The following is a 21,861-nucleotide window of genomic DNA, read 5'->3' as shown; positions in this document are numbered from 1 at the left end:
ATTGACGGATTTATCATAATCTTTTTGTGGCACGTGCAATTTTTAGGATGATTTATTGATTATTTATATATTTGTTTTATATTTTCTCTAAACTTTGTTCAAATATTATTTTTATAATTTAGAATACATAATTCCAGTATTGTTGAATGTATTTGGTTAGAGCCTAAAAGTACATTTTGGTTTGGTTTGGGATATTAAACGAAGCTTATATAACACTCCCTCCATGACATGAGAAATACACAACAAAAAGATAAGCCTTGGGTTTTGAAAGTCTTAACCGTGTGCACATCCTCTAAATTCCAAGCCGTAAACTACCTTAGGAAAAGCTACTCCCTTTTTTTAGGGTAAAACAGTGGGGTGGAAAACCCCACTGCAATAATATGAATACATGTAGACACATGTTACTTCTAAATACATCCATAGTAGAGAAAAATAATATGGATCGGAGGGAGTAGTAATTTTTTGTGAGAAAGCCATTTGGTATGCATTATTGATTAGATAAAATAATTAGATCATTTGCGAGCTTGTTAATTTTGAAAGTAGCGGGTTCATCAATCCAAGTACAAGAATTATTATCAGAACTAAAAGCATTCTTAGCAAGTTCATGAGCTACCTAATTAGCCTCTCTATTACAAATACTCTATATCAAAACAACTCCATAGAATTTTACAGTCCTCATAAATTGCAGCCCAAGCAGTTGCCGAGAAACCACCATTTTTCATGGTATCCCCACTTGCACACAATCATATTTGGAAAAAGCTAGTACGTTAACTGGTATATAATGTTAAGCCTGTCTAACAAACAAAAGCTGGAATAGCTCAGTTGGCTAGAGCGTGTGGCTGTTAACCACAAGGTCGGAGGTTCAAGCCCTCCTTCTAGCGAAAACAATGTTTTTTTTTTTTTTTGGCCCGGTTTCCTCTTGGGCTAATCACATCCGGTCAAATGGGGCCAATCACAGCATCCGGTCCAATAAGGCAGCTATACGTATTTCTGTTGTTCTCTCTTTTGGCCCATAAGACCCAACCTCCATGGTCCACACGCACAGATTCTCTCTCTTCCTTACCATTTGGAGAAATGCCCAACTGAGAGCGCACTGCACTGACGCCATAAACAAATGGCGACCACCATGCTGCCGCCTCCCACTCCCCGCGCCGTCTTCTCGCCGCGCTGCTCGCTCCAGGCCCCGACCCGGCCGCTCGACGGGGCTCCCCAGAGCCGCCATGCCCCGCCGCACCGCGCGCGACCGGCAGCCGCGGCCTACGCCAAGGAGATTGGCGCATGCGTGCGGGCGCGGCGCTGGCGCGCGGCGTGCGAGGCGTTCGCAGCCATGCGCGCCGCGGGGGCCTCGCCCGACAGGTTCCTCTTCCCGCAGGTGCTCCGCGCCTGCGCCGGGGCGGGCGCGCCCCGCCTCGCCGCCGCCGCGCACGCGCTCGCCGCCAAGGCCGGCCCCGCGCTGGCCGACGACGCCGTGGTGGGCAACGCGGTCGTCGCCATGTACGCCGCGCTCGGGGACGTCGGCGCCGCGCGCGCCGCGTTCGCGTCCCTCCCCGAACCCGACGTCGTCGCGTGGACCGCTCTCGTGGGCGCCCACGCCAACGCCGGGGAGCTCGACCATGCCTTCCAGCTCTTCCAATCCATGCAAGCCACCGGCGTGCAGCCCGACGTGATTTCATGGAACACGCTCGTCTCCGGGTTCGCCAGAAACGGCGACATCGGTGCCGCGCTGGATCTGTTCGACGAAATGCGGCTCAGGGGCGTCAAGCCGCGGGTCAGTTCCTGGAACTGCATCATCTCCGGCTGTGTGCAGAACGCGCGTTACGACGAGGCTTTCGACGTCTTCCTGGAGATGTGCGAGACCGAGATGCCCGACGCAGTGACTGTCGCTAGCATACTCCCTGCTTGCACCGGCCTCATGGCGCTGGGCGTCGGAAAGCAGCTGCATTCTTACGTCGTACGCTGCGGAATCCAATTGAACGTCTACATAGGTTCCTCTTTGATCGGCATGTACTCGGAGTGCGGGGAGTCTGCTTACGCGAGAAGCGTGTTCTCCGCCATTGACGGGGAGAGGAACGTCACGGTATGGAATGAGTTGATTCAGTCATATATGAGTGATGGGAGAATGGACAGGGCGTGTGAAGCTTTTAACTTGATGCAGCAGGATGGGCTGAAGCCCGACACTGTCACGTATAACATCTTCATTGCTGCGTATGCTAGAGCAGGTCAGAAAGAACTAGCAAGTGAACTCTTGTCAGCCATGATCAATGCCAGCTTGAAGCCTAATGTGATCTCAGTGAATGCTTTAATATCCGGGTTTTATCACTTTGGCCTCTGTGCCGATGCGCTGGAAGTTTTCAGATACATGCAGCTCTTGAGCACTGCAGATCCAAAGTACTGGACATTTCTTGATAATAGCTGCCCCATTCAGCCAAACAGTACTACACTTACTAGCGTCCTCTCCCTATTGACAGACCTCAAGTTAGATCGTCTCGGGAAGCAAGTACATTGCTATGCTCTAAGGAGTGGTTTGACGTCAAACGTATTTGTTTCCAGCAAATTGGTTGACCTTTATGGTAAAGCTGGTGATATGGTATCTGCTGCTAATGTTTTCCAGGGAATCAGGAATAAGAATGTTGTCACATGGAATAGTCTGCTAGCAGCTTACAAGTATAACAAGAAGCCACAAGTTGCTTTGAAACTATTCTATGAAATGCTCGACTGTGATTTACTTCCTAACTTGGTTACAGTGCAGATAGCTCTTTTGTCCTCTGGGATGACAATGGCGTTGGGGTATGGGAGAGAACTGCATGGTTACATACACAAAAACTGGCCTCGTGGTTATCCAGATACTCTTGCAAGTGCACTAATAGATATGTATGGGAAATGTGGTAAGATTGAGGATGCTAGGTTTGTTTTTGAGCGCAGTGCTGAAAAGGATGTAGCAGTATGGAATGCAATGATGTGTTGCTACTTGCTTCATAGGATGCCCAGAGATGTTAAAGAATTGTTCAGGACACTTGAACAATCTGGAATTCAACCGGATCCTGTTACTTTCATCATACTTCTTTCAGCTTGTAAGCAAGAAGGTTCCATGGAAGAAGCCCGGGACTATTTCTACAGTATGGAAGATTTATATGGCATAAAACCTACTTTAAAACACTACACCTGCATGGTTGACATCATGGGAACAGCTGGTTTATTGGAGGAATCACTAGAACTTATCCAGAAGATGCCACATGAGCTGGATGCGTGCCTATGGTCTACTGTTCTCAAAGCTTGTAAGCTTCACTCAAATTTGGAGGTTGCGGCTAAGGCTGCAAAATCTCTTTTTGAGCTTGAACCAAATAACACTTCAAACTACATGCTGCTTTCCAATATATATGCCAACAATGGTTTGTGGGATTCAACTGAATCTGTGAGGGATGCTATGACAGAGCAAGGGTTGCATGTCGAGAGACAATGTAGCTGGCTATATCTCGGCACAAGTGTGGATTCTTTTGAGGCTGGAGATTTGTCTCATCCTGCTTTTGAGAATATTTTGAGTACATGGAAGGACGTGGCTAGTAGGATGGAACAGTCTGGGTATGCCCCTCAAGACAATGAGCCCTATTGCAATGTAGAAGTTGATCCATTGTCATGCCACCACACCGAACGGATTGCGGTGTGCTATGGACTTATTTCCATGTGTGGTCATGAACCGATACGGATCTTGAAGAACTTTCGAATGTGCAAAGAATGTCATTCCTCAATCAAATTTATCTCAAGAGATAAGAACCGGGAGATATTGATTTCAGATGGTTGCACCTATCACCATTTTAATGATGGCTCATGCAGCTGTGGAGATATGTGGTAAATGAAGAGTTGGTTTGCCACGAAAATACTGGCTCATAGACCATGAAAAACTACAGCAATATCTGATATGGGTGATAAGGGCAATCAGTGACACCATCTTGACCGTCAAAAAGAAAAGGGAGCCATATTGAACCCCTGGGCTCAAATATGGTGTGGTTTATGGGAGGCTGAAAGCCTGCAGCTTTTGCCAAGATCCGAGGGGAAAAGGGGCAATGGCCAGAACTATGTTGAAGGTTAAAGGAAGTGAAGATATATGTTACACAGATATCCAGTAAAAGCAATGCATATGTACTTCATGATTGGCTCATATCACTGATAGCTTGTTGATGATAGTGGCGAGGATAGCCATTCATTTCTTCATTTACAGGTAGATGATGGTCTGGATGGAAAGCAGGTAACCCTAGCACGGAATATGCTATGTAAGCATCCGTCTGTCTGATATACAACTGTACTTCAAGGTTTGCAGTTTCTAGCCATTATGGATAAGGTGACTAGTGCAGCGAGGGCCGAAATGTTGACTCGCTTGATATTTACTAGCCTACTTTGTTGAGACTGATTGTTCTTCAGTTTTCCAGCCTATCCATGCTCAAATAAAGAAACTTTTGATGATAGGGAATTCAGAGGAAGATTCATGAGGTGATGGATCTTTTGCCTGGGTCAAGAGGGGAACAGCGTCGCGCATAATTTGCCAGCAACTCTGTTTATCACATAACTTGAGAAGTGCCAACTGGTTCACCAATACTGTTATTCGCGGGATTTGATCCAGTGAGGTTACACCTTAATAGGAGATAGTTGAGTTGTGGGGATGTCGCATGGTCCAGTTGTTTCATGCTCATCGGAGCTAATCGTGCATGCTTGTAATAACATTGATATCCCAGCAATCAATCTCGCCGTTCAAAAAAACAAAGAATATGGTGAGTTGTGCTTTTCTATGTGCTACACGGTCTTTGGTTCAAAGGAATTTCATATGAAAATTCGTATGGTTTCCAATCCAACAGACCAAACAAGATCTTATATTATAGGACAGAGGGAGTACTTTTTATTCATTCTAGAACGAAATTTTCCATCGAGTCAGCCCCATATAAAAATTCGTTTGTTCTTGTGACAACCATGTCATGCCTGTGGTGCAACAAAATAGGTTATGTTACGAATTATTGTGTTTTTTTAATTCCTGTAGGATTTACTATGGTAGTATATGCCATCATAATTTATGTTTTTCTTATCCCTATATTTTTAGAATTTTGCAAACAAAGAGACCCTAACTAATTTTCTACCTATTCTCTCTTCATCTTCTATCTGTGTTACCTGCTAGGTGATATTATTGCCTGATGTCTCTATCCGTAGAGAAAGACACAAGAGGGAACATATACATCAGAAGCACCACTCTTCTTCGGTACAAACCTGCAGTACATTCCTCAGGGATGAGACTCCAGCAGTCTTGAGACCTCTATCCCAGGCTAAACCTCATTGGTCCAAAATATGTTTACAAATTTTCGCTTCTTACAATAAACACCAGATCTGTTTACAAAATAACACTTTAACAAATAGACCATAAGCACCTAACTGAAGCTGAACATTTAAAAGGCTTTATTTCCTAACCATGCTAGAGAACGAACATCAACTGACATCACAGAATCTGTAGAGACAAAAAAGAAGAGGCTTGAGCTTAGTCTTCTAGATGCTTTGCCATATGCTGAAAAATAATCTATCTTCACGTGGGTAGGGGACTAGAAATTCTATTTCTGGAGCAGCAATACTGAATTGTGTATTTGGAGGGAGCAGCTGAGCTTGCTTCTTGGCTTCTGAGCTGCAGATGCTGATGGTGCCAAAGAAACTCAAAAGACAACATTACGTGGAGTCCTGCGAGCCTCCTGGTAACCACAATTTCTTCCGGATTATGAATATCATTTCATTCTCCTCGGATTCCGAACTGGACTCAGCATCCACAACAGTTACTGCCTCCCAGTGAAGTGCATGAAGATACTTCTTGATGAATGCAATGACAGGGGCCTTGTCTCTCACAATGATAAAACCAGTTGGCCTGAGGATGCGGTCCATTTCAAGGAGCAGATCTTCAGCACTGCAACCTCTTTTATCAAGGTCCGAGAAGACTGTCCACGCATGCAGAAGATCATATGTTCGAGGATAAGTAGAGAATGCCTCACACCTGCAAATACATCATTGTATTTAAGTACAACTGTCAACAAACTTGCCAGCAACAATCCGAAACTGTATAATTCACCACACACAAAATTGCAAACAATTGATAATAACATTGCAGAGAAATCATGAACCCTTCACCTGGTCGAGAAAAATGAGTTGGTAACTCAAGAGTATTCACAGTTCCTATATTATCGTGGAAACTAATCGTATGTCTTGAAAGCCTAGAGAAGGGCTTCCAGTTGTGTGTGTCATATGACTAAACTTAGTAAGTGCATAGTAGCACTACAACGAATGGAAGTGCTAAAGTGCAACACAGTGTACTGGTGTATGCTTTCAGAAATAAGACCCTAAAGGAAAAAAAGGCTGAGGTAAACCCAATATGTTAGCAGTATTGGCCAAACCAACCCAACCAATTTTGTTTTGATAGCAGCATATCTGAGATGAAAGCTGGGCAGGTAGCACCATAGCATAATGGACCTACTGATCTCACAGGGTTCTTTCCTGGAACTTATTGGGGTGTCACTCATACAATACAAGGGGTAAATTATAGTGGAGAATATTCCCTGCCAGAGCAATGGAGGGTTTTATCCTAAGTGTTTTAATGGTACATGAGCACCTCAGCCATTGCTGAACAAGGTTAGCAGCACTGTTTCAACTATAATGCCTTATTTTTAGCACATGATAAAACCTTATTAATGCGTTGCGGACACAAAAATTAGAAGCTCCTTGCAAGTACTAAATCTATGTATCTAACAAGACCATGGCCCTAAGACACCATTCATCTCAAATGGAAATCCCTTATGTGAAATGAGGCATACCAGTCATGATTAGAGCCTATGAGACCTCTATCATAGATAATCTTAAGAGTGCTTGGTCCATCATGGGGCACAGCATTCATCACCCATACATCCTTTTCCTTGAGAGCAGCAGCAAATGATCCAAAGTTTGCTTTCATGTCCATAATGTTTCTAATACTGTCTGGTTTTACCTTCGGGCTCAACAAGTTCCAGTAATTATCTACTCTTTGCTGCCACATTTCCTGTACAAAAAGATTTTGTCAGTGATCCTTGCTGAGTTGTTAGCACCCAACGAAATTCTGAAGACACTAGATGATAATAAGATCAACTTACTGTATCCTTTTCAAACGTGTCAGCTGTAACATACAAATCAGCGAGACGGGGAGGTGGGGTTGTTAATCGAGCAGGCCAAGGAGCCAATCCACTTCCTCCATCCCTGTGCATTTCTGCAAATATACAGTCAATCGTTACTTTGCTGAGATGCAAATTAGCTGCAAAATGTAGTGAAGAAAAAGAAAAGAAATGGTATATCTCCATGTGTTTCTATTACTGACAAGCATGACAAGTATGGGGGAGTGGAGATCAGAAGGCTACGTTCATTCTGCTCTAAATGATCATAAACCATCCTATTACCCCCTTTAGTGTAATCAACTTGGTTATTATTTTGATTCCCAGATTCCAACATTACCTGAAAGCATGGTGGGAGAGGGAAAAAGAAGGGATACAAGATAAACGGAAGATCCTTTGCTTACAAGTACTGACAAGTGAATGGTGTACGTATGCATGTGTGTGTGCTTTCTTTTAGATCATAACATTACTGCCCTGATGGCTGATGTAACCGGATATCATCAAGGCAGCAGAAGGGTGTAGCTGAGTATGCACTACATGTGGTCGCTGAGCAGCAGAATATATTTGAATCTTATCCTAGTGGGTGCAGTGAGCAGGTAAATAACATCTCATTATCAGATATCATGTGTCCATTCCTAATTGATTCTATACCAACAGCTGATGTTTCTATGACTCAAAATATCTTCTCCAATACTCACTAAGAGTTCAACATTAATCTAACGTTGCCAACTAGTTTGAAGTAAGCAAAAAAGCACTAGAAAAGCATGACAATATCGAGTATCCAGCCAGTAGGTAAGCAACAAAAGGAAGCAACCAAAGGCTGGAATAGGACAATCACTCACGTTCTGGATATGGAGTAATGCAAGCTTCCATTGTCACTCCCCATACTGAATCCGGATCATCACCGCTTTTGCATAGAGGTGGATTTGTACCACGCGGCCGACTTCTGTAGCAATCATTGTTCAGAGGCTTGACCCAAATAACTGTCTGGTTTTTTTTCTCTGCAATTGTCCAGCACATCCTTTCTGCAAGGGAACTCATTTCTTTCCAGATTCTACGATCCTCCTCATCCTGTGCGTATGCTTCCGGAGAAGAATATGCAAAATAACCTCCAGGCCTGAGTAATCTATCTAGTTCAAGCATAAGAATTCCATCTCTTTGAAGCCAGTCAATCCTGCAACGGGAACAGTGGGCTAATTCAAACGATCTACTGGGGTATGGAAGCCTTTTTGTTCCCAGAACACCAAGATATGCAGGTATCCCCCTTTCAAGAGCAAATTGGATCTGGTTCTGATGTACATCGTTTGGTGCCAAAGACATCGCGATGACATTAGACGAGAGAAGATATCCTCCAAAACTAGCCACTCCGCAACCAACATCAAGAACAGTACGAAGCATTCCCTCATTGTTTATAATGTTATCTTTGAAGTTTAGCATCTGTCAAATAGTAGAAGAGATGAATCACAACAGTGAAGCTTGACAGTGCATGGTGCTCAAATATGTGTAGCGTATTTTTAGCAGAGCATTATTCTGAAGAAGTGCGAACAGACTTACATTTGCAATGTTTGCTATATATTTGTCGGCTCCATTATGAAAATGTGTTCCACCACCTGGAAACTTAATTTTTTCACCTGCGTCAATCATCCAGTTCTGGTCTGACTTCTCTTTTGCAAGGTGAGTGTGAGGAATATTTGCTTTCCACACTATATCGCGACTTTTTGGCCATTTTATGGGAACCTGCAAAACGAAGTTTCATGACTCTAATGTGGTGGCTTAGTGAAGGTCTAATTAAACAGAACCATATGAATAGAAGTACAATATTGATAGGTCAGCAGGAGGTAATACAAAGTCCAGATCCACAGCAGGTACAGGCCAACTACATCTACAGGCATAGGACATATTCTTGACTATATGATGTATGATCACAAAACTAAGTGGTTCATCTTGAAGATTAAGGCCGAAATGACTAGTGTGTGAACCCAACACCAGCAACATGGTCGCTCCGCGTCAGAGCCCAAATACCGTAAAGAGATGACGACAAAAGAAGAAAGAAAAAAAAGAAAGAAAGGATAATCTTGTTACCTTATAGCCGTGTGGTGGGGGAATGAGGCAATTAAAGCGCCTCTCAGGAGGAGGGCAATGCCGCTCATAGTGCTCCATCAGGTTTAAATCCAGCTTCAACCTCATCTGAAATATCAAATTCCTATCCAAGCAGGGGATCAGCTCAGAATGTCGGTCATCGCATGCCTACACACCAAAGGGAAGAAAAGACATCCACAGTTATATAAACAAATATAGTAGTACAGATTATTGACAGACAGCTGATTACTGGTTCTGAACACTCACAGGGAAGCTCTTGAGCTTAACATCACTTGCTTCGCCAGTCCCAAAGATTGATTCGTCTAAGCCATCGTCGCCGTCCGCATCGCTGCCCCATCCGAGCGACCGCGTGAACTTGGTCCCGTACTCCAGCGCCGCGCTCCCGGCCTGCCCTCCGTTGGAGCCCGAGAAGTAGAGGAAGAGGAGGCAGAGGCACGCAACCATCACGCAGAACAGCACGATGGGCCTCTTGCTCTGCCCCCCGTCATTTCTCCCCCTCATCTCGAAGGATCCCAAATCCTAGTACTAGTAGTTCCACTCTAGTATAGACTGTCCTCAAGATTCATAAAGGACCGGAGCAATTGTAGAGTTCTTGGATGCAGGGATCTGCAGGAAACCAAAAACAAGCCATGAGACTAAGTAGCAGAAAGCCAAGACAGTTGAAGGAAGCGAGCCAAAACTGAGATAGGCACCGGAAGGGGGGAAGGAAGATGGAAGCCCCCCAAGAAGGGAAATCCTTGGGACGAGTTAAATGCTCCCACCCAAATCCCCAGACTGGTGGGAGACGGAGGATGAAAATTCCCCGAATAAGTATGCAGACTTTCGGTGCCCTCCAATGGTAGGCGGGCGGGCGGCAGTCGTAAAGAGTGAAGTGGGGGGCAGATCACGAAGAGGAAAGAGCAGCACTTGCTACTACTTTAGTAAATAAAGCTGGAGTATTTTACTCGCAGATTCTGATCTGCGGGGCGGTCTCCAGTCCCTTGGAATTCGGTTCATCGGCACACAAGCTCTCGCGCGGAGCGACTGGATTAGGCAGCCACGCATAAGCCGGAAAGAAAGAAAAAGCTTCGATTTGACGACCCAATGGAAACGCGAGCAGCGTGAAGGACAGCGACGGGCACTGCCGGCTGCTACAAGCCTACCACCGCTCCACTCGGAGAAGACGGCTGAGTGCGTCCGGCGCGAGGCCAGCAGCAGCAGCGGAGTTCCAAATCGACCGCGGGGGTGTCGTCCAAAACAACCAGCCAAATCCCAACAAACGCGACCAATAGAAACGAACTAGTAGCAGGAAAACCCAACGCGAATCCCTCCAGACGCGACAGGGAGCGCGCAAAGCCCCCCAAAATCCGCGCGCTTTCGGTTGGCTACTAGCCTGCCGCCGTTCCTCTGGGGAGTTAACCAGACATCGCAGCCGAGGGGCTGAGGTCGAGCGCATCGACGGGGAGAGCGAGAGGAGGGGGGAGAGCAGAATGCTGTGGGGGGAGAAGCAACGCACCCTCGCGCGGATCCCGTGCGCTTGGCTGCCGCCGCAGGCGCTCGTCGGCTCCGGTCGCAGGACGGGGCGGGGCAGCGGAGCGGAAGGCCTCGACTTGCGGGGGGCTGAGAGAGAGAGCGAAGCAGGGAAGACGGGGAGGGGGGCTTCAGTCTTGGTGGCTCGTGTTAATGGTGGCAGCAGTAAGATCCGAGAGATAATTAATTAGCAAGCGCGTGTTGTGTTAACCACTTTATTTATGAACAGGCCACGGTACACGAGGCGCTGTTTTATCAGCAAGCGGAGGGAATGTGCCCGTGCCGTGCGCGTTGTGGTGAGAAGATGCACCTAGCGTCGGCAGCAGCATTGGCATCCGCCCAGCGTTATTGGTGGTGCCGAGATCAATGAACAGTGTGAACGGCCTCCGTCACATCCGGCTCGTCGATCACCGGCAGCTTCACGGCCCGGCGGCTCCTCCGTCACCAGTAGTGGTGCCACTGTCATGCACGTCGATGCCACTGTGGTTGCCGATGCTACCATGGTCGTCGTTGTCGCCGACGCTTGGGCAACCAACACCTTGCTGATGCGCTCGCGATACATCTCGTGGCATGCTCTTGCCAATGGATCCATGCCTGATGATGGGGATATGGACAAGGGAGTTCACCATTAGTCTCACTCGTCACAAGAGAGAAGGTCCAGGAAGAGGCTAGGGTGATTGGGCCTAAAACCCTCAGCGACTGGGCTTAAGCCCTGGAGAAGGCGACTAGGTCGAAGGCCCAGGCGACTGAAGCAAGGATTACTTGGGCGCGAGATAACAAATCACGGCCTTATAGCGACTGATATGATTCGATCTTATCTACTTGTAAACCCTAGATCGAGGGTACCTATATAAACCCACGAGCTAAATCCTAGAAGGACACACACTCCTTGATCCCATCTCACCTCCATAGCTCTCGGCGCTCCACCGACTGAGCCACCTCATTGTAACATCCACTGAGTAATAGATCTAGCAGGATGTAGGCATTTTACTCTCCGGAGGGGCTGAACCTGGGAAAAATCTTGCGTCTTGTGCACATCGCTCCGCAGATGGCTACGCCACCTTGCCCCCGCATCAACGAAAGTGCTGCACTGTAACATCCCATGATTCCAGACAAGTGCGGGGTAGAATTTAGAAAGGGGTGTGCATTGCATCATAAAATATGGGGAAATTTCGCGCTTATTTGCATATTACATCATAGAGGGGTCAAGTTTCTCTCTCGACACTATCTAGGGTTTAGGGTTTCGAGAGTGTTATAAACTTTGACATGACCTCTTTGCATTTAGAGTGCATATAAGTTAAGTATCACTTGTGTGATTCAAACATGAGATAAGAATTAAGTTTGAGTTTAAATTCAAACTTAAACAATTCAAATATAATTCAAATCATAAAGCAATAATATTGGATAATTCACTTAACAATATATAATGAATAGCAATAAACAATATAAAGCTCAATTAAGAAAACCTTGAGCTTTATTGATTAACACACAAATTACAATGTCAATTACAATATTCTTATGAATATTACAATACAACAAATAATAGAAAAGGGAATAAATATAAAAAGGAAAATTACATGATTCTATGACTATAGCCCTAACTACTAAAATTGATCTTGATCTTGAACAAGCTTTGGATGAATTGATCTTGTTCCAAACCTGAAATCAAAGAAACACAAATTGACCACATTGAACCAAGTGGCAAAGCCACTTGGCAGATTGGAGAAAATAGGAATTTAGAGGAATAAGCTTGCACAGCCGAGCTGATCCACCTCACAGGGAACACGTTCCAACCCAATGAAGCACACAACTCACAAGGATACTTGCATGGCCACCAACACACAACCACTCTGGCTAGTCACCAAACCAGAGAGCCTTGTTGTCGACCAAGGAGCAGAGCACAAGGGAGTATAAAGGATCTTCAGCCTCAAACCCTAGCTTCTCACCGACACAAGCATCAGGAGGTAAGAACAGCAAGCAAGAACACCACCATAGCCAAAACCATCCAGCATCTCTTCCACAAGAACAGATAGTTGTTGATCAAGGATGAAGTAAAGAGCTCACAGTAGATAACCAACCAAAGGAGGAGAAGGACAAGCACATCACCAATCCCACACAAACAGAAGCAAAACCTCTACAACAACAAATTTCTAGGAGCTGGAGTGAGGTATACCAAAAATTCATGAGCAAGCAATGGTTTTGCTCATAATACAAATCATGTGCATAATCCACACAAGCCATAGGGTAAGGCTACCCTATTTGTATCATCACTTGGCAACTAGCCATATGGTGCAAGCAGAATAGGGAGAGTCTAGTAGAAATTCATCCAAGGGAACACTGGTTAAGTCAAAATAAACATCATTGAGTTAACCAAAGCAATCCAGCAAGGATTTGATCCCTAACTAACCAACCAGACTCACCTAGCACCCTATAGCTAGCTAGACCATCATATTATAGACATTCATATGTCTATTTTCATTTCAACATCAATTATACTGAAATCATATGAATGACTACCAGTAATATTGCACAGAAGCACACAGAAGAGGTAGGAGCAACCATATCAAGCAAGCAAAGCATGCTAGGGTCACAACAGCTACCAAGCAAGACCCACAAGCCAGCCAGAAAGAATTATCATTACTCCTGAGAGTTCAATCACAAGTGGAGATGCCAACAAGTGTTGGTTTCCATCCAAAACTTGCACAGATGCATAGGAAATCATCACTGCATCAAGCAGTTCATTCCATTTTGTCAGAAATAGGAAGCAAAGCTTCACTGACAATCAAAAGCAACCACAGAAGTCTACACAGATGCTACCAGGAGCATCAGACAGACCACAAAGCCACATCCATGCTTTTACAAGCAACAGCAACCACCAGCACTTGGTGAGAAGCATCAGAGATAAGCAGAGCATCATATAAACAAAATATACATGAATATAGTAAGCATCTGATGATCACATGATCATCCTTGATCACCAGCATAAGCAGTAGCAACTGCAAGCAACAACATATAATAATACAACACCTAATCCACCTTTTATAATTGTATCCAGAAGCACATCAAAGAATTGATGTACCACTGAATCAAGAAACACAAGAATGGCACAACAGCACCCAACCTACATCACTGGCACTTGCATAAGCAAGAATTGCCCAAGGCAATTAGCCAGAGACCAACAGTAAAGATAAATAGGAAGGTATAGAGGCACAACAACAACTGGAGAAGCATGGCAAGGCCATGAGCATCACTGCAGCAGCAAGAGCATGAGCATAAGCATTACAGTAGGAGCAGAACACATACATGAACATGAGCACAGCAAGAGCAGCAACTCGAATGGAGCAGCATGAGCAAGAGCATAGCAGTAACAACAGCTAGGCTAGAATAGCACACACTGCAGCAGTAGCAAAGCATGGCTAGCAGCAGCAGCTCTAGCCATGGCATAGATAGCCAGGAGCACACGCACAGCAGCAGGAGCACTACTGCTGATGTACTGGCAAGTCCAGTACATGAGGGCGATGGATGCCAGGGCATCCAGAGGAGGAAGACGAACTAGAGCAGAGAAGAGAGAAGGGGAGGAGCACATACCAGGCGAAGCAGGCAGCAGACGCGGCCATGGCGGCGCCAAGCCAGGCCAGGCCATGACATGGCAAGACCCGCAGCGCCCAGCACGGCTTGACACGCCCCTGGACAGCACCAGGGCAAGCCTGGAACACCGCCGGTGTGCAGCGACGGCAGCGGACGTAACCCTAGGCGCTATGGGAGGGTCACAGACGAGCAGAAGAAGGCGAATCCGCTAGATCGACGCGGATGAGTCGAACGCGCCCCACGGCGAGGGCAGCGACGGCCGGAGCTGGCCGGAATCAACTGGCGACGGCGGAGGCGACACAGAGGCGCGGGAGAGCTAGGGTTAGGGTTCGAGCATACGGGAGTGAGGAGAGGAGCGAGTGAGGCCGAATGGCCCGGACCAGGTGAGCTGGTCCAGCCTAACCCATTGGGTTCACCTGACAGGTGGGCCCAAGGGCAAAATGATCCTTTCACAATTATTAAAAAAACAGAAACTTTGCCATAATTTAATAAATCATAAATAACTCTAAAAAATAAAATAAAATATGAAAACCACTTAGAATTTTATTTTCTATCATAATAAAATACTACTTAGCATTTTTTGGAACAAAGTAAAAAATAATAATTATTAACCAAAGAAAAATGCATTAATAAAAGCAATTAAATATTGATCTCATGTTTTTAATAATTAAATAAGTCCATAAAATACTTGGACTCAACTTTGTCTTGGAAAAAACACAATACAATATTTTACTCTTAAGGAGGAAAATTAAATTGTTCTTCTCTCAAAAACTCCGAGAATTAAATTAAAAACACCAGCTGGGGGGGGGCAACTTAAAAACACCAAAAGCATGCATCATTTGAATCTTTAACCATTGCCCTTATTGGAAAATGATGCTATCTTTCAGAAACCGAGGATAAGGGTCAGTCCACACCATCCAACTGCAATACCTTGCAGTCTTCAGGCAAGTTCATCGCTTGTTCATGTCATTTGAGTATTTTTACCAAATTACTTGCAAAGTACTATACTTATCACCCTTGCATCAAAAACAAAAGGCTACTTTCATAACTATGAATATGACTTAGTGGTTGGCAATGGAACCATGGTATGAGTCTGGTGGAGGTTCCGTTGCAAAGGGTTATAACCACATAGGATTAACAACAAATGTCGTTCAGTGATTCTTGCGTCGTAATCATCGTGTTTACCATAAGGTCTGGAATGGGACAGAATAGTCAGTTGTTCTTTTCCCTCTCGCATATCAACGGGTACAACCATAGGTGGCCATCTGGGATATGCTTAGGCAGGGAGGAAGCCTCGGAGGACAAAGCTCATTGCTTATACTACGGGTTGTACCTATGATGGTTGTAACGGGCTGGCCCAGGGATTGATCGTATGAGTCAATCGAGGCCAGTAGATTACATAAGGGTGGGTATGCGAGGTCGCGGGAATGCCCAGTGATTGGCTATGACTTATACCTGGCCTCACACCAAGGAAATGTGAACGAGAACTAGACTTGGTTGGTAACAAGGTTAAGTTCTCTTATGGGTAAAGTAACACACCTCTGTAGAGTGTATCAAAATTGCGACCTGTCACTCCCTGTTCCGGGAATTGGAACTGCAAACGCGGCTGGAAAGGAACTCCATGAAGTTCTATAAACCGGTGAAGGCTGGCGGACATAGCTCTTAAGAATAAAAGCAGCCTTTTGAAGAAATGTTTATCAAAACCTGCATGGCCTTGGACTTTCTGGTTCATGGTCGTAGCTAGTGCATAAAACACCTCTTTCCTATAATAAACTTGTGGAGTACGCTCGTACTCATACCTCTTTAAACCCCATGCTTAGATTGCCAGAACAGCGGTGAGGGGAACCCCGAGGAGGCAAACTACGTGGATGACGTCTACTACGAGGAGCCAGACCTCTCCGGAGGCGTAGAAGGGGTGGACTACCTGATCGAGTTTGGCACCAACGAAGCGGAGGAGGAGGCATAAACTAATAGGGTTCTATAGTAGTAGTCGGGCAGCACCGAACATTATAGAATAAAGTTGCTCGAGTAACCATGGTACTTAGTCTAGTCCTACCCATAATGCGTAGGCTTAGAGAAGTTCGACTGGAAATTCCGAGTTATCCTCTGCGGACTCAAGAGGAGCTCACTTGTAATGTACACTTATGGCTTGTAATGATAATAAGTGAGTAAGTTTGGACCAACGATGTTTCTGTTGTACCACTCCGAGGGATGTGATATTTGTGGATTGGTACTTCGCACATGTTATATCCACGACCTGCATACTACAACATACAGTGGTATGCAGGGTCACTACAGTTGGTATCTGAGCAAAAGCTTTGGCCTTAGGTTGGAACCTAGTAAATGGGAAACCCTATAGGAGTCAAATAGGAATAGTAAAGGATTCTCTAAAAATATGATGTCTATTCACTTGAGAATAACACATACATATATTTTAGTGCAAAAATTATTTATTATTACTATTATGATGCATTGTTCTAATACTATATCTTTCTTATCCACAGCCAACTATGGCTAGTTCACGTTCAGGACGCAACGTTAAGGTGAAGACATCCACATTGGATGACTATGACGGAGGACTCGCAGATATACTTCGTGCTATGTTACTCGAATTTGGGTGCGATCCCCAAATACGAGTAATGAAGTACATGTACTATGACGGTATTGTACTAGCAAAGTGTAGAGTAGGACTCCAGTTACCAGAAACCTTAGGTATGAGTCCAGTTATGCCCGCAGGAGAGGCTAGGACTATCAGGACAGCCTATCACATAGCCATTATGAAAGCCATCACTGATATTCGCGAGCATAAGACCAAGATCTTATTGGCTCCGAATTTGCACATATCCCACATATGGAGGAGGACGACGATCCTACTCTAAACCTCTTTAAGTTTGCCAAGAGAAATCCTGCAGAAGCTGCAAAATACATGGACAACTGTAGGAACCTTCTGACTTTGTTCTTTCAGTTGAACCGACACTTGTCGGGAGCAATTGACACAATGTTGGATGAGTTCACTGAGCCTAAGGAGGAGTTAAAAGGTAAGGAGCCTATGTAGAGTGAACCACATACACCGGTATATTCTACTGGTGACTACATTAGCACAGATACTAACGCACCTACATCCTATCCACCAACACCTAGGTATGTTCCAAATAATTCCTATGGTGGATATGAGCGAGGAGAGGAATCCGGGAATAACCAACGCTCGGAGACCCCTATCGAGAACTCCACTGGGTGGAGTTTTGAGCCATATATGGGTACCTACTCAGATCCAGCGAGGTGTGATCCAGAGACAGATCAGGACGTTGTAGATCAGTATCAGAATTTCCACTATGGGGTGGGAGACTATATGGAAAACCCCATAGTGATTGAGTGCGATTCCGAAGGAGGGAAAGCACGCAAGGTGGTCAAGGGAGAGTGTTCCGGAGGCAGAGGAAGGCGAGGACCTTGAATACCTCTGAGTACACCGGAAATGTGTTCGGGGAGGAGTATCCAACAGGAGATGCTTATGCATCGTTAAATAATCATTTCATGATGACATATTTCTCCTTGGGATCATCCTCAGACTCGGACTATCAGCCTACTGGGAGGCCATATGTTCCAGACACTAGCAGGAGGACTACACGTTCGACCGGATGGGTGCCTGGAATGTACCAGGAACCAAGCTACGAGTAGTTGACCACCAGTGGAGGCGAGGATGCAATACTAATGTACCATATGTATTGTAATATGAACTAGTTGTATAAGTTTGTAATTTTCATACAATAAGTGAGTTTGCATACTCACATTACTTATGAGTATTGTAATAACCACTTAAGTATGTATATACATGGTATATGTTTTGTATGATTTGGATTTGCTTCTTGATTTCCATTGCGTGACTAGTTCTATACACAAAGTTGAGCTCAGAAAACTTGCGCATGGAGTAACTATGAGCTTCGCTTGTGTAACAGTGCTAGGGGGAAAATGTCGGGACCAGGCGGAGAGGAGAGTGAGGCTCAGCGCCTCAAGCGTGAAGCTAAACAGAAGGAGGAAGCAGACTCAGTAGCTGGAGCGCTGTTTCTACCACCACCACCTCCAATGACGCAACAAAACTTCCTATAATATATGAAAATGCTGGAAGAGAGGCAACGTATTACGATGGAGCAACATAAGTTCTTTCAAGAACTATTGCAACAGAACAAGTGGAGAGACCGAAAAACCAGGGAGTCACCTTGACTGACTTCCAGAACACCAAACCAGTTCCATTCGCATCCGCACCGGAACCAATGGATGCGGAGGATTGGCTCCTTGACACAGAAAGGAAACTCAACACCGTAGGGTGTAATGATGAGGAAAAGATATGGTACACCACACACTTGTTATGTGGACCCGCTGCAACTTGGTGGGAAAACATAGTGGCAGTACATCATGTCGGGAGAGTATTCACATGGGCTGAGTTTAAGAAGAAGTTTAGAGATGCACAAGTGCCTGAAAGTATCATGGAATTAAAACGGAGAGAGTTTGAGAATTTGGAGCAAAGGGAGAATACCATAATGAAGTATGTTCGAGACTTTTCACCTTTGTATCGATATGCTGGAGATGAAGTGAACACCGATGAAAAGAGGAAGAAGAGGTTTTTGAGGGGAGTGCATCCTATCTAAGGATGCAGCTGAGGATGTTAAGAGCTACTGAGTTTCAAGAACTAGTAGATGCAGCCATAACAATGGAGGATGAATTTAAACAAGTACAGGAAGAAAGGCGGAAGAGAGCCAAGTTTGAACCAAAGAGGTATGTCAACACCAAACCCAACACCAACCTTAGCTTCAAGCCAAGGTTTACACCTAGAGGTAACAGACCGCAGCAAGGGTCTGGTAACAACTACAGCAACATCATCTGCAAGAACTGTGGATTCTGTGGACATACCATCGCGGACTATAGAAAGCCAAAGATCATCTGCTTTGGATGTCGTAAAGAGGGACACATGAAAAGGGATTGCCCTAACCAAGGACCTGGAGGAGGAAGGTCTGGAGGAGGTACACCCAATAGGAATGCAAATTCCGGCGGTAGCTGGAAAACAAAGAAGCCTTATGGGAAGTTGAATTGTACCAGCCTGGAGGAAGTGATCACGTCAGATCAGGCCGTCATAGGTACGCTTCAGATCCTTACCCATCCCGGCAAAGTTCTTTTTGATACTGGTGCAACTACATCATTCATTTCCAAGCAATTCATTGATCAATACGGAATTAGTTGCACTAAGTTAGAATATCCTATTACCATTCTATCCGCGGGGGGAACGATCCTAGTAACCCATGTTAAGCAAGAGCAAGTCATAATGATACACAGATGTGTATATTATGCAGACTTATTCATCTTACCTATGAAAAACATAGCATCAATTCTGGGTATGAATTGGTTAGAAGAAAACGGAGCTTTAATAGATTGCACTGATAAAACAGTATCCCTTAAGAGTCCTGATGGAGGAAGGAGAATCTATCAAGGGTATAAGCACACCCAGAAGGAAGTAGAATTGCAACTGAATAGTCTGAAAGATGTTAAGATAGAAGATATCCCAGTAGTGAAGGAATTCCAGGATGTCTTTCCTAAGGAATTACCCGGTATGCCACCGGATAGAGAAATTGAGTTTACCATAGACTTGATACCTGGAACAACACCTATTGCTCAGGCACCATACAAGATGGGACCCAAGGAGTTGAAAGACTTAAAAGAACAACTGGATGAATTAGAAAATTAAGGATTCATTCAAGAAAGTGTATCACCTTGGGGCACACCAGTAATCTTTGTTGACAAGAAAGATGGAGGCCGCAGAATGTGCGGGGATTATAGGAACTTGAACAACGTTACAATAAAGAACAAGTACCCACTACCTAGAATTCAAGATTTATTTGATCAAGTTAGTGGAGCCGGAGTATTCTCCAAAATCGATCCGAGGTCAGGATACCATCAGATTAAAATAAAGAAGGAAGATGTGCCTAAGACAACATTTGTCTCTAGATATGGACATCATGAGTATCTAGTGGTACCTTTTGGATTAACCAATGCTCCTGCGATATTCATGAATCTCATGAATAAGATATTCATGCCCTATCTGGACAAGTTTGTCATCGTGTTTATCGATGATATTCTAATATACTCTAAGAACAAGTCCAAGCATGCAGAACATTTGAGAATAGTTTTACAAGTTCTTAGAGAGCATCAACTATATGCCAAGTTCAGCAAGTGTGAATTTTGGCTAGACCAAGTGGAATTTCTTGGACATGTGATCAGCAAAGATGGAATAGCCGTAAATCCTAGTAAGGTTGAGGCAGTTCTGAAATGGGAAGCACCTAAGAGTGTAAAGGAAATAAGAGGATTCTTAGGAATGGCTGGATATTACCGGAGATTCATAGAGGGATTCTCCAAAATAGCTGGACCCATGACCAAGTCATTAAGAAAGAATACACCATTTGTTTGGTCGGAGGAATGTGAGCACAGTTTCCAAACTTTGAAGGAGAAGTTAACCACATCACCGGTGTTAGCCATTCCGGAAGTAGGAAAGGACTATACGGTGTATTGTGATGCATCAAAGCATGGATTGGGATGCGTATTAATGCAAGAACGCAAAGTAATTGCTTATGGATCAAGACAACTAAGACCACATGAAGTTAATTACCCAACCCATGATTTAGAGCTAGCAGCAGTGTTATTTGCATTAAAAAGTTGCTGACATTTTCTATATGGAGCCAAATGTGAACTGTATAAGGATCATAAGAGTCTCAAATATTTCTTTACTCAGAAGGAATTGAATATGAGACAGAAAAGATGGCTAGAATTAATTAAGGACTATGATCTGACTCACAATTATACTCATGGAAAAGCAAAGAGTATCGGGGGAGTGGAACAAGAACTTCCAATGGAGTTGAAGAAAGAAACCAACCGAGCACAGATCGAACTTTGGGAGAAGGAAGCTCATGAAGGACTGTCTGCATTACAAAATGCGGGAGAGTTGGATATGAACCTCAAGAACGAGATCATGATGAGTCAATTGGATGACCCATTCATTATGGAGGAAATACGAAGAATAGATGAAGGAAGACTGTCGTTGCCTAATCGACGGTACTCCGGAGGAGGGATCCTCACGAGGGGGAGAAGAAGTAGGGGCCATAGGGCGGAGTGCACTCGGGACGGTGGTACGCGATTTACCCAGCTTCGGAACACCTGCACGATGATAGGGCCTACTGCTGCTTGTCTGGAATTATCTGGGCGCTTTCGCGTTGTTACAATGAGTTGTGGTTATGCCTCTAGGGCTCCCAGGATCCGGCTTATATAGGCGCACGGATCTAGGGTTTACATGGAGAGTCCTAGCCGGAATACAAGTTACCTAACTACGGTACAATATCTTGCCGTGTACGTCAAGGATCCGCCTTCCTTCTAGGCCGTGCTGGATCCGGATACTTTATGGGCCTCCACGGATCCGGCCTCCTTCGTAGGTCGGTTAAGATCCGGCTCCTCGTTCCTGGACTGGACT

At 44.8% G+C, this 21,861-nt stretch overlaps 2 protein-coding genes and 1 non-coding gene across 5 annotated transcripts; 2 read left to right on the top strand and 1 right to left on the bottom strand.

Annotated features, from left to right (window-relative positions):
- The first annotated feature begins 807 nt into the window (after nucleotides 1-807).
- Nucleotides 808-881, top strand: TRNAN-GUU (transfer RNA asparagine (anticodon GUU)). The gene has a single exon. It is a non-coding gene; the product is annotated as a tRNA-Asn (tRNA).
- A 207-nt stretch (nucleotides 882-1,088) lies between these two features.
- On the top strand, nucleotides 1,089-5,355 carry LOC127300448 (putative pentatricopeptide repeat-containing protein At3g23330). Of its 2 annotated transcripts, none has more exons than XM_051330565.2 (2): nucleotides 1,089-4,243; nucleotides 4,462-5,355. In XM_051330565.2, the coding sequence occupies exon 1, from the start codon at nucleotides 1,115-1,117 to the stop codon at nucleotides 3,848-3,850; it is 2,736 nt and encodes a 911-aa protein (XP_051186525.1). In that variant the 5' UTR covers nucleotides 1,089-1,114; the 3' UTR covers nucleotides 3,851-4,243; nucleotides 4,462-5,355. The 2 variants fall into 2 exon arrangements, with proteins under 2 accessions (XP_051186525.1, XP_051186517.1); XM_051330557.2 differs by having other exon boundaries at nucleotides 1,089-4,268.
- On the bottom strand, nucleotides 5,217-10,905 carry LOC127300465 (probable methyltransferase PMT8). Of its 2 annotated transcripts, none has more exons than XM_051330575.2 (8): nucleotides 10,753-10,905; nucleotides 9,504-9,863; nucleotides 9,240-9,404; nucleotides 8,712-8,894; nucleotides 8,000-8,594; nucleotides 7,143-7,255; nucleotides 6,831-7,051; nucleotides 5,217-6,016 (listed from the first exon to the last, which is right to left on the bottom strand). In XM_051330575.2, exons 2-8 carry the CDS (start codon nucleotides 9,756-9,758, stop codon nucleotides 5,698-5,700), a joined length of 1,851 nt encoding a protein of 616 aa, XP_051186535.1. In that variant the 5' UTR covers nucleotides 9,759-9,863; nucleotides 10,753-10,905; the 3' UTR covers nucleotides 5,217-5,697. The 2 variants fall into 2 exon arrangements, with proteins under 2 accessions (XP_051186535.1, XP_051186544.1); XM_051330584.2 differs by lacking the exon at nucleotides 10,753-10,905 and adding an exon at nucleotides 9,950-10,217.
- Nucleotides 10,906-21,861: the final 10,956 nt, after the last annotated feature.

Source organism: Lolium perenne, chromosome 1 (assembly GCF_019359855.2).
Source record: "Lolium perenne isolate Kyuss_39 chromosome 1, Kyuss_2.0, whole genome shotgun sequence".
NCBI classification, from domain to species: Eukaryota; Viridiplantae; Streptophyta; class Magnoliopsida; order Poales; family Poaceae; genus Lolium; species Lolium perenne.
This window is presented reverse-complemented; position numbering and strand designations above follow the sequence as displayed.